Source organism: Tachysurus fulvidraco, chromosome 26 (assembly GCF_022655615.1).
Source record: "Tachysurus fulvidraco isolate hzauxx_2018 chromosome 26, HZAU_PFXX_2.0, whole genome shotgun sequence".
Classification (NCBI taxonomy): domain Eukaryota; kingdom Metazoa; phylum Chordata; class Actinopteri; order Siluriformes; family Bagridae; genus Tachysurus; species Tachysurus fulvidraco.
Window position 1 is genome coordinate 176,340 of NC_062543.1, and position 12,500 is coordinate 188,839.

The 12,500-nt window shown below is 41.0% G+C and overlaps 3 protein-coding genes across 7 annotated transcripts in view; all 3 read left to right on the forward strand.

Moving 5' to 3' along the window:
- LOC125140295 (transmembrane protein 272-like) overlaps positions 1 to 3,506 on the forward strand; it is a 3,698-nt gene extending 192 nt beyond the window's left edge. Inside the window, exons 2-5 of one of the 4 annotated variants that reach the window (XM_047809206.1) lie at positions 2,001 to 2,083; positions 2,618 to 2,668; positions 2,760 to 2,963; positions 3,058 to 3,506. In XM_047809206.1, the coding sequence (XP_047665162.1) occupies positions 2,020 to 2,083; positions 2,618 to 2,668; positions 2,760 to 2,963; positions 3,058 to 3,269 (531 nt within the window). In that variant the 5' untranslated portion in view covers positions 2,001 to 2,019 and the 3' untranslated portion in view covers positions 3,270 to 3,506. The remainder of the gene's footprint in view (positions 1 to 2,000; positions 2,084 to 2,617; positions 2,669 to 2,759; positions 2,964 to 3,057) is intronic. The other 3 variants (XM_047809205.1, XM_047809207.1, XM_047809208.1) reach the window with 3 other exon arrangements.
- A 2,512-nt stretch (positions 3,507 to 6,018) lies between these two features.
- On the forward strand, positions 6,019 to 9,141 carry sat2b (spermidine/spermine N1-acetyltransferase family member 2b). 2 transcript variants are annotated; one of them, XM_027179448.2, is made up of 6 exons: positions 6,026 to 6,200; positions 6,324 to 6,375; positions 8,157 to 8,240; positions 8,411 to 8,512; positions 8,620 to 8,660; positions 8,790 to 9,141. In XM_027179448.2, the coding sequence occupies exons 1-6, from the start codon at positions 6,138 to 6,140 to the stop codon at positions 8,961 to 8,963; spliced, it is 516 nt and encodes a 171-aa protein (XP_027035249.2). In that variant the 5' UTR covers positions 6,026 to 6,137; the 3' UTR covers positions 8,964 to 9,141. The 2 variants fall into 2 exon arrangements, with proteins under 2 accessions (XP_047665165.1, XP_027035249.2); XM_047809209.1 differs by lacking the exon at positions 8,411 to 8,512 and having other exon boundaries at positions 6,019 to 6,200.
- Positions 9,142 to 9,261: 120 nt separating this feature from the next.
- On the forward strand, positions 9,262 to 10,607 carry naa38 (N-alpha-acetyltransferase 38, NatC auxiliary subunit). The gene is made up of 3 exons (XM_047809210.1): positions 9,262 to 9,420; positions 9,909 to 10,077; positions 10,196 to 10,607. Exons 1-3 carry the CDS (start codon positions 9,385 to 9,387, stop codon positions 10,303 to 10,305), a joined length of 315 nt encoding a protein of 104 aa, XP_047665166.1. The 5' UTR covers positions 9,262 to 9,384; the 3' UTR covers positions 10,306 to 10,607.
- Positions 10,608 to 12,500: the final 1,893 nt, after the last annotated feature.

Genomic DNA, 12,500 nt, shown 5'->3' on the forward strand with positions numbered 1-12,500 from the left:
TTCTGCTCATTATTTCAGACGCAAAATAGACGTTAACCGACTTAGTCCACTCGGTGTGTGTGTGTGTGTGTGTGTGTGTGTGTGTGTGTGTGTGTGTGTGTGTGTGTGTGTGTGTGTGTGTGTGTTTCCTGTTACGAGAACCGGGTCACAATATTTCCGGATTTGGTTCATGTTCCGTATTAACTGTTGAAAAACACTGTCACGGGGTACTGTGTGTGTGTGTGTGTGTGTGTGTGTGTGTGTGTGTGTGTGTGTGTGTGTGTGTGTGTGTGTGTGTGTGTGTGAGTGTGTGAGTGAGTGAGTGAGTGTGAGAGTGAGTGAGTGTGAGAGTGAGTGAGTGAGTGTGTGTGTGTGTGTGTGTGTGTGTGTGTGTGTGTGTGTGTGTGTGTGTGTGTGTGTGTATAAAACCTACGTAGGGTTAGTACTCCATAAACACACTAGTGATTACACCTCAGAGCTGGTCTGTCTTGTATCCCCAGATGAACACTGCTGTTGGCTGTCACTGAGTTCCAGATGTTGAGTAAGACAGATGTTAAGACAGATGTTGAGTAAGACAGATGTTGAGTAAGACAGATGTTGAGTAAGACAGATGTTGAGTAAGACAGATGTGCACTACTGTTTGTTAGCCTGAACACAGATGATCACAGAGAGTTCAGTTTCTCATCATTACTGTAATATCTTCATCTTCAGTAAGCACTTTATCCTGGTCAGTGGATCCAGTGAGAGGTCACAGGTCACAGGTCACCATGACCACACACACACTGAACACCATGAGGGTCATTTAAGGCCAGTCAGTCGACCTGTACATAAGAACCACAGACAGTAAACTGACCCTGGAGCTGTGAGGTGCTACAACCTGCACCACCACCTACTAATCTAACACCATTAAACTTCACTTATATTTGATTAAGAAATTCAGCTCAGTGTTACACACACACACACACACACACACACACACACACACACACTTAAATAATGACTGTGTAAGCTTATTAAATATCAGACTCACCCACAGTGTGTCATCCTGATGTGTGTTTAAGCTACAAAGCACAAAATAATTCCATAACTGTCATCATCTCTATCAAGCTGTGTTGTGTTAGCAAATTAGCCAACGTGTGTGTGTGTGTGTGTGTGTGTGTGTGTGTGTGTGTGTGTGTGTGTGTGTGTGTGTGCTTGATAAAGACATTTTTACACCATTGTAGAAGACACACGTGCACACACACACACACACACACACACACACACACACACACAGTGTTCATAACTTGATAGTTTTGGCCAAATTATCTCCAGCTAACTAAAATATCTGTGGAGTTTGTGAACTAGATTGTTGTTATAACTCTCTGTCTCTCTCTGTCTGTCTCTCTCTCTCTGTCTCTCTGTCTGTCTCTCTCTCTGTGTCTCTCTCTGTCTCTGTCTCTCTGTCTCTCTCTGTCTCTCTCTGTCTGTCTCTCTCTGTCTCTGTCTCTCTCTGTCTCTCTCTGTCTCTCTCTGTCTGTCTCTCTCTCTCTGTCTCTCTGTCTGTCTCTCTCTCTGTGTCTCTCTCTGTCTCTGTCTCTCTGTCTCTCTCTCTCTCTGTCTCTCTCTGTCTGTCTCTCTCTGTCTCTGTCTCTCTCTCTGTCTCTCTCTCTCTCTCTGTCTATCTCTGTCTCTCTCTCTGTCTCTCTCTCTCTCTCTGTCTCTCTCTCTGTCTCTCTCTCTGTCTCTCTGTCTCTCTCTCTCTCTGTCTCTCTCTCTGTCTCTCTCTCTCTCTCTCTGTCTCTCTCTCTCTGTCTGTCTCTCTCTCTGTCTCTCTGTCTGTCTCGCTCTGTCTCTCGGTCTCTCTCTCTCTCTCTGTCTCTCTCTCTCTCTGTCTCTCTCTGTCTGTCTCTCTCTCTCTGTCTCTCTGTCTGTCTCTCTCTCTGTCTCTCTCTCTCTGTCTCTCTCTCTCTCTGTCTCTCTCTCTGTCTGTCTGTCTCTCTCTCTCTCTCTCTCTCTCTCTCTCTCTCTCTCTCTGTCAGCAGGATGAGTGTGTGATAAATGGAGGATCGAACCCTGCTGCAGAATATTAGACAGACTCCTAAACCGAGTCTCCCAGTTCTGAGTGCGTCACAGAGAGTCTCTACACCTGTCTCACTCTCTACACCTGTCTCACTCTCTACACCTGTCTCACTCTCTACACCACTCTCTACACCTGTCTCACTCTCTACACCTGTCTCAGTCTGTGGAGCCATAATTTACATACCATTTGTGTTTGAGTAACTTGTGTAGAAAAGCTTCTTCACTCTTACACTTTCACGTTATTAAAGTAAATGTGTGCGTTGGGATTTCTGCCAACGTCTGCTTTATTTGCACCAAACAGAGGCTCCATGTTACTGCTAAAGATGTTCACTACTCAGTAATGTACACAGTTTAGCTCCACCCACATGCTCTCACTCCACCCACATGCTCTCACTCCACCCACATGCTCTCACTCCACCCACATGCTCTCACTCCACTCACATGGTCCTTGGGTATAAAAAGGAACCAAGAGTCACAAGCTGAACCACACTGTCTAGAGAATACGTACTAAACACACACACACACACACACACACACACACACACACTCAGTCGTTCTCTCTTTGTTCTGTTTTCAGTAATCTCCAAACTGGTGGCCATTGCATTACCTGTTGCTCAGCTCGTCATTGGTGTGAAAATTTACTTCTTAATTTAATTTAATTTCCTCCTTCTTCAGGTGTGTTATTGAATGGAATCTCACTCTCACTCACTCTCACTCAGGTGTGCTGTACCGGGAGGCATGTCCTCTTCAGCCCCTCCTTCCGATCTACCTGTTGGTCTCAGGTGTGTTTTCACTCGTGCTGGTTGTGTTGTCGTGTCTCCCCTGCACTCAGGAGGAGGAGAATGGTGGTGGAGCCATCAGCACCTTATGCACCACCTGGAATTCCCTTATCACACTCTTCCTGTTCTGCTGGTTCATTGCTGGTGAAGACACACACTCACTCTTCTCAGTCTTTCTTTCTGTCTTTATGTCTCACTTTAGTGATAAAACTGAGGTGTGTGTGTGTGTGTGTTGTAGGTAATGTGTGGGTTTATTCCATCTATGAGCCAAGTTATGACCATCATATGCTGACATACTGTGATAAGACGCTTTACCTTTTTGCCTTTTGGACCATCACGCTCGTCTACATCATCATCGGTCTGATCATCGTAGCCAGCTGCTGCGTCATGGTGTGCATGTGTGTGTGCGGCCGAGTAGGAATGTCTAGCTCCCTTACTGATGACGTCTGAGACACACATCAGACATTTTGTTACATACATGTGTCTTCTACATGCACACACTGTCCTGCTGAGACTGGGGTGGTTGATCTTTTCTATATGTGCTTAGTTGTGTGTGTGTGTGTGTGTGTGTGTGTGTGTGTGTGTGTGTGTGTGTGTGTGTGTGTGTGTTTACATGTTCACACTGATTTATTCATACATTTTTGGTTTATATTTCACATGCTGAATATAATAAAAATATATATAATTCTCTCTTTTTCATTTACACGCATAGGCACAAACAATTAAATGTGTGTGTATTTAGCAGGTATGATGTAATAGACATGGCAATAGAAGGTAAGCTACTTTCTGTGATATAAAAACAACCTGTCAATCACTTTATCAAACCTTGTAATCATAATGCAATATCTTTGATAAAACACTTTAACACAGATGATGATTAGGGGAGGGTGGGAGGGGGGGATCTAGACGTGAACCGGATGTAAAACTATCCACTGACTGACTTGTGTAACGTTTGCAGCTGCATGTAGGGGGCGGTAGAGATGTGGCTGCGCTTAATGTGCGCCGGATAATGCGCACAAATACAGTTTACTAGGTCACTATACATAGATCTCTACACTAGATGTCGCCTTGGGGTCCTAAAAATGCGTCAACACCGCCGCCATCTTTGTACGGGGCTCCTTTACCTTAAACACGTGGCAGATGCCGGACTTCTGAGCTGCGTTTGGTTGTTAAAACGAAATAAAACTAAACCCAGACAGAAGGGATTACATTACACACGTGAGAACGTGTTTTATGGTGATGAATGTTAGGAAATTATATTTCGTGTTCCGTTGGTTTGTTTCAGTCCTTGGTTAATGACCGCAGCTGATCCATGTTAGTTACCCATTAGTTTGTGACAGTTAGGGAAACAGACAATGTTTGTAGATTCTGAAGCTCTTAATAAGGACATTAAAAACTGACACTTGCTCTTTGCTTAAAAGTGAAAAGACCCAACTTTCTGTTCTGTAAGATTCCCTCATCTGTCTAACATAGTTTATTAGATTGTCCTTAACACAAGCTGAACGCTCTTTATCAAGTTACTTCACTTAAAGACAGATTTAATGACATTATGTCTGAAAAGGGTTTGGATTTTTTTATCGTATGTTAATTAAAATAAAAAAAAATTGTATAATATGACTTGCTGTTTATATTTGTTTTGTTTTTATTACATTTATATGATATTTGTGTTTTTTTAATTGAATTTTGCCATGAAAATAGCTTTTGATTGGTGACATGGTATTAAATATTATAATCTGAATCTGTTTGTCCCAAGTGATAAACAGAGACGTCAGTCATGGACAAGTTGCAGGGACACTCACTTTAGTGATAAAACTGAGGGGTGTGTGTGTGTGTGTGTGTGTGTGTGTGTGTGTGTGTGTGTGTGTGTGTGTGTGTGTGTGTGTGTTGTATGTCACAGTTAGGTTGGCAGTGTAACACAAGTTCAGCCTCAAAGTCAAACTGTTTTTTTTTGTTTGTTTGTTTGTTTGTTTGTTTATGTGACTTTATTACATACTTATTTAATGTGGCAAAATCTTGCAGAAAAAGAATAAATATAAGATTGAACAGTCTTTAACACCTCAACTATCTACCTTTCACATTATGTTCCTCTTGAATTTGTGATTTGTTTCCACCTGCAAATTGCTTTGTGTATCACATTAAATAAACCAATACAATTTAAATGTTTAAATGAACATGTATAGTCACACCATTGTAGCAGTGTTACTTACAGTAGGCTATAAGGTAAGGCAATATATATGTGTGTATACACACACACACACACACACCATTGTAGCAGTGTTACACGCAGTAGGCTATAAGGTAAGGTATTATATATGTGTATATGTGTGTATACACACACACACACACCATTGTAGCAGTGTTACATACAGTAGGCTATAAGGTAAGGCAATATATATGTGTGTATACACACACACACACACACACACACCATTGTAGCAGTGTTACATACAGTAGGCTATAAGGTAAGGTAATATATGTGTGTATACACACACACACACACACCATTGTAGCAGTGTTACTTACAGTAGGCTATAAGGTAAGGCAATATATATGTGTGTATATACACACACACACACACACCATTGTAGCAGTGTTACATACAGTAGGCTATAAGGTAAGGTAATATATATGTGTATGTATATACACACACACACCATTGTAGCAGTGTTACATACAGTAGGCTATAAGGTAAGGTAATATATGTGTGTATACACACACACACACACACACACACACCATTGTAGCAGTGTTACATACAGTAGGCTATAAGGTAAGGTAATATATATGTGTATGTATATACACACACACACACACACACACCATTGTAGCAGTGTTACATACAGTAGGCTATAAGGTAAGTAGTGATTGTTTATATAAAGTTTACTCAAGTGGAAGAATGAAATAAACTTACACCTACTAGCACTGTGTATTATATTGTGAAAAAGTAAATTATCTTAATATCAAAACATTAAATTTTCTCTGGACTTAATAATAAATAAATGTCTGATCGCTGGAATGAACCAAAAAAAACTAGAAATGGCATTCATGACGATTTATGGTGATTTTATTTCTTTACCTACATTTACGCTAATGCATTAAGAGGAGGGGGGGGGGGTGTCCCCCGTACCAAGATGGCGGCTCAATTGACGCATTCATTCCAATGTACTGCCCTATACAAGGCGACATCTAGTGTATGTATATCTTTGGTCACTATATTGGAACAGACACGCTGGTTTTGGTGTGAAACTGGTTGATTTGGCAACCCAGAACGTACAACACTGCAGGCTAGTTCAGTTTGTGTTCCTGAGGACTTTCGGAATGAAGTTCATGATCCGAGCAGCGAGAGAGCAGGACTGTGTAGACATCCATAGAATGATCATGGTGTGTGTGTGTGTGTGTGTGTGTGTGTGTGTGTGTGTGTGTGTGTGTGTGTGTGTGTGTGTGTGCGTGCGTGCGTGCGTGTGTGTGTGTGTGTTTATTAACGCTGATTAACTATATCTGCAGGAGTTGGCAGTATATGAGAAGATGGCTGACCAGGTGAAGATCTCACATGAAGGTGGTGTTCAGTTCACGGCTGATTAGTGATCATTTAAATTTATTTGTATGCCGCTTTTAACAGTTCACATTGTCTCGAACAAACAATGTTAAGTTTCTATTTATCTTTAACATCTATCCTAATGATTGAACCTGAGGTGACGATAATGAGGAAAACGTCCCTGAGATGATGTGAGGAACCTTGAGAGGAACCAGAAGTGAACCTCATCCCCATCTGGGTGACACTCTACAGTAAATAGTGTAAATGTAAATAATGTCCTTTCTACAACAGTTTATAACAGTGCAGCCGAGAGCTCCTGAGGAACTAATGGGTCATCATAACCTCTGAGTTCAGCTCAGACCTGATTGCTGATAAACACCAGAACATACTAGTGATGGGAAGTTCGGTTCTTTTCCGCTTACCGGTTCAAAAATCCAGTTCAATGACGTAATTCCATCATCCCGCTGCCGGCAGATATTAATACAATCAATTTAACACATTCGAAAAGTTCTTTGTAATCATAACTTTAGTTAAATACGTTTCTTACATTTAAGTTTTGCAACTAAAACACGCAGTACAGGCATTTATGTGCAAACGTGGATGTTTTACGTGTCTTAAAGATATAAAGTTAATAAACTAATCTTCATCAACTTACAAAAAGCGGCATATAAAAATACAGACTAACCTGCACAACAGTCAATAGTCAAATTAACTGACATATATTGAGTGACATACAATGATTTTATTTAATATAAAAGTGTTTAATAGCCTATGACTAGTTACTATGCATATCCCAATATGTATAATTTGCTCTGAAGGTTCACGCATGCGCAGCATCAACAGTCTGTCGGACGCGTCCGAAACAGTTCTCAGTTCAGTGTACTGATGATTCGCTGTATCGGTTCAGTGTACTGATGATTCGCTGTAGCGGTTCAGTAATTCACGCATGCGCAGTATCAACAGCTCGAGATCACAGTTCTCTCAGCACAACATGTCAGTTCAGTGTACAGGAGTTACATATAACTCCGGGATATTAGTTTATTTAGAGTCAGACCGACTGTCAGACACCAGTGCAAACAGTGAAGTCAGACATGACTGAAAGTGTGTAACTTTAGTAACTTGTGGATCAGCGCTGACTCAAGACGGGAACTGTTTAGAACGAATCAGTCCGATTTGGTGAACCGGTTCATCCAGTTCACTAAAAAGAACCGGTTCAAAAGAATGATTCGTTCACGAACTGGCCATCACTAGGAACATACAGCTGATTGACACAACATTGGTACAGAAGTTCATACACAACAATCCCATGAGACACTGACTGACCATGTAGATCAATCCATGGCAGGGTGACCACCAGGAGACGAGACTCTAACCAGGGGTAGAACATATGGATTGAGGAAGTAGCTCCATAAGGAGAGATGATCAGACCAGAAACTCAGAACACTGAGTGGTGTGACATATATAGGAGGGTAAATATTAGGTATGTTTCTAATCAGTTGATGGTTGAAGACAATGTACTTTATTTAACCAGCTAGTAAGACTAGCTATGACATCATGACTAAAAGGGAGAGTCAGAAGGTGACACATGAGGGCTTTTTGGTACATAGAGTCCAAACCAATCCACAGTCAGCAAACCTGAGTGAAGATGAGAAAGTGGTGAGGAGAAAAGATCCAAACCTCCCAGGTTCCTCTGTCATCAATAAATGATCTGTCTATCTGAGACTTTACTACTCAAGGTACTACGTTATTCTAATGTGTTGTTCAGATTCAGCGTGTAAACTTTTCTGTCTGTCCTGGAACAGAGCTACAAAGAGATGGATTTGGTCTGAACCCATTTTATCAATGTCTGATAGCTGAAGTTCCAAAGGAGCTGAAATCTGAAGAAGGTGAGAGATGAAAATCTGTCCCAATTACATAAAACTCCTAAACACTCAGGATTGTACATATGAGTGGCCACTTGCAGTACAATAAGAGGACTGTGTGTGTGTGTGTGTGTGTGTTTGTGTGTGTGTGTGTGTGTGTGTGTGTGTGTGTGTGTGTGTGTGTGTGTGTGTAGGACACACCATAGTTGGCTATGTGCTATATTTTTACAGCTACAGTACATGGAAAGGGAGGAGCATTTACATGGAGGATCTGTATGTCATGCCTGAGTTCAGAGGTGTGTCTGTGTGTGTCTTTGTGTTTGTTTGTTTTTTTCTCTTAACAGTGTTTCAGATGTATCTCTCTCTCTCTCTCTCTCTCTCTCTCCTCCCCCCCCCCCAACAGGTAAAGGTGTTGGGAAAGCACTGATGGCTTCTGTAGCTCAAGTGAGTTTTAATCCAGTTAGTGTCTTTAACAATCCTTTAACATTGCCTTTGTAGTTGTGTTCAGGTCAATGAGTGTGTGTGTGTGTGTGTGTGTGTGTGTGTGTGTGTGTGTGTGTGTGTGTGTGTTAGGTGTGTGTAGACCAGCAGTGTGTGCGTCTGCAGTTTGCTGTGTTGGATTGGAATAAACCATCTCTGGGTTTCTACCTGAGTAAAGGAGCCGAGGACCTGACCGTGGATGAGGGGTGGCATGTCCTGCGCTTTCATGGACCAGCACTTAAGATGCTTGCAGATGAGGCGCCATGACAACCAACAGCATCAGTGTTTATTTTTAGTTTGTGTATGTGATTAAATGCATCACTCAGCAGTTCTATTACTTATATAATAATTAATGTACAATTAACACCATGAACGTATAGTACAGCTGCTTGTGACGATGTTAATGTTGTTACATTAAATGTCTCCACACACTTTGTGTACTTTACAAGACGTTTCTTTAATTGTATTTTTTATGACTGTCGTTTGATTTGTGCGCTTTTTTATTGACTTAATGGTTCATTTTGGATGAGTGTTGAGTTGATCATCACACTCTCACTAACACCGGCAACCCCACGTGACCCTACGTCATTTCCACACATGCGCATTAGTGACTGAGCCGCTTAGCAGTGAGATGAACAGAAATGTCTTTGTTTTCCTTTTAAAGATTTAAAGTATTTTCTGTAATCAGATGATGGAGGAGAACGGGACAGACCTGCGGGCTGAGGTATTAATATATATATATAATATAATATAATATAATATAGGGACAGACCTGCGGGCTGAGGTATTAATATATATATATAATATAATATAATATAATATAGGGACGGACCTGCGGGCTGAGGTATTAATATAATATAATATAATATAGGGACAGACCTGCGGGCTGAGGTATTAATATATATATAATATATAATATAATATAGGGACGGACCTGCGGACTGAGGTATTAATATAATATAATATAATATATATATAATATAATATAGGGACAGACCTGCGGACTGAGGTATTGAGATATTATTATTATTATTATTATTATTATTATTATTATTATTATTATTATAAAGCTGCTCTACTTTCTGCCCAATCACAGAGCTGAATATCAGCAGTAAAACATTGATCTGTTCTGTAGTATTTACTAACACTAGTATGATGTATATGTGTGTGTGTGTGTGTGTGTGTGTGTGTGTGTGTGTGTGTGTGTGTCAGTCAGAGCAGTGTGTTTATACATGTGCGAGACAGAAGTTGGAGAATCTGCTGAATAAGAGCATGAAGATTCAGATGACAGATGGCAGAACGCTGCTCGGACTTTTCCTCTGCACTGATAGAGACTGTAACGTCATTCTGGGTTCTGCTCAGGAGTTCCTCAGGACCACTGGTACACACACACACACACACACACACACATATACACAGTCCACACTGTATCACTGTACACAGCCTTGCTGTATATTATTGCATTTGTTAACTCTCTCTCTCACCTCTGTCTCTCTCAGACTCGTTCTCTCAGGCTGAGCCACGTGTATTGGGGTTGGCAATGATTCCTGGCCATCATGTAGTTTCGATTGAAGTGGAGACAGAGAGTTTACAGAGCCACGGCCTCTGAGCAGGGCATCATAGGAAATCCGTTTTCTTTTAATGCCCTGTTTTAATGTCAGTGTATGGAGTTAAAAGTCTGTGGAGACACTGGACAACATGGACATTAATAAGAGACATGGGCTCGTGTGTGTGTAGCTTTGATGATAAATGTGTGGGTATTTGTAACAGTGAGAGATGTGCTGAGGTATATTGTGATATTATTCACACACACACATGCATACACACAAGGAACACCAGTGCAAACAGTGAAGTATTTCACCATGTGACACGAGTCTGGACCCGAATAAACAAAATAGTGGTGTGTTTTCATTTGCATGCGTATTTATCTTATATATTTTTTCTATACCTTTATTGAGTACTAACACTATCAGTTTTATGGCCCCGGTGGTCCAGGTGCAAGATCCTGGGTTCGACTCCCAGGTGGAGAATCAATCCAGACACTGAGGGATAAACTGCTAGGATAAAATAAGAGGGTTGTGTTTGGGAAGGAATCCGGTGTGTTTCTTATGATCTGATGTGGTGAACCCTGAGGAGTTATTATTCCCCTCATTAACAAACCTGATTTAGATCCTAAAGATCTCTCAAATTACAGACCTATTTCACATCTTCTGTTTATGTCTAAAATACTAGAAAAGGTTGTGTTTGTTCACCTGAGCTCCTTCTTACAGGAGAATAACATCTCTGAAGAGTTTCAGTCAGGTTTCAGGCCCCATCATAGCACAGAAACTGCACTTGGTAAAGTTACAAACGACTTGTTCTTAGCTTCGGACCAAGACTGTATGTCACTATTAGTTCTACTTGACCTTAGTGCTGCATTTGGTTTAGATCCTACCTGTCTGAGTGTAAAGAGATAAAAGACTGGATGAGCTGTAATTTTCTGTTGTTAAACTCTGATAAGACAGAAATACTACTTACAGGTCCAAAAACCAGTGCACAGAAACTCTCACACTTTAACTCCCATTTAGAGGGATGTACTGTTACTAGTAGCTCGACAGTGAAAGACCTGGTGTTTATTAGACAGTAACTTGTCTTTAAACTCATATCACCAGATTACAAACACAGCCTTCTTCATCTTAGAAATATCACCAAGCTGAGAAACATCCTGTCTGTATCTGATGCTGAGAAGCTAGTTCATGCGTTCATGACCTCTAGACTGGACTATTGTAATGCATTACTAGGTGGTTGTCCTGCATCTTTAATAAATAGGTTACAGTTAGTCCAAAATGCAGCTGCCAGAGTTCTCACTAGGACAAGAAAGTATGACCTTTAACCCCAATGTTATCATCTCTATACTGGCTACCTGTTAAGTTTAGAACTGATTACAAACTGCTGCTACTTACGTACAAGGCTCTTAATGGTTTAGCTCCCATGTATCTAACTAGTCTTCTAACACGTTACAATCCTTCACGCTCTCTGAGATCACAAAACTCAGGACTTCTGCTAGTTCCCAGAATATCTAAGTCTACTAAAGGTGGTAGAGCGTTTTCTTATTTAGCTCCCAAACTTTGGAATAGTCTTCCTGATAGTGTTCGGGGCTCAGACACACTTTCCCAGTTTAAATGTAGATTAAAAACTCATCTCTTCAGTCAGGCGTACACATAATACATCCCATAATATTGTGCTCTATTACATCAGACTTTTATATCAGACTATATATTATATCAGCTACATTAATTCCTCTCCACTGCTTCTCATTTTCTACCATCCCGAGGCATCCAGACATTGTAGCAGCTCTGATCGTCTTCTGTGTGATGAAGATTTTGGACCTTCATTGAGACTCTGTGAGGATCCTGAGACATCTACAGATCTACCAGCTCCAGTTAGACTCTGCGACACTAAAGAGGAGATGTGACTCCATGTGGTGTTTTACATCACTACAACATTTATCAGACTGTATATATATAATCACACCCCCAGTGTCACCCAGATGAGGATGAGGTTATATAATCACATCCCCAGTGTCACCCAGATGAGGATGAGGTTATATAATCACACCCCCAGTGTCACCCAGATGAGGATGAGGTTATATAATCACACCCCCAGTGTCACCCAGATGAGGATGAGGTTATATAATCACACCCCCAGTGTCACCCAGATGAGGATGAGGTTATATAATCACACCCCCAGTGTCACCCAGATGAGGATGAGGTTATATAATCACACCCCCAGTGTCACCCAGATGAGGATGAGGTTCCCCTTTGA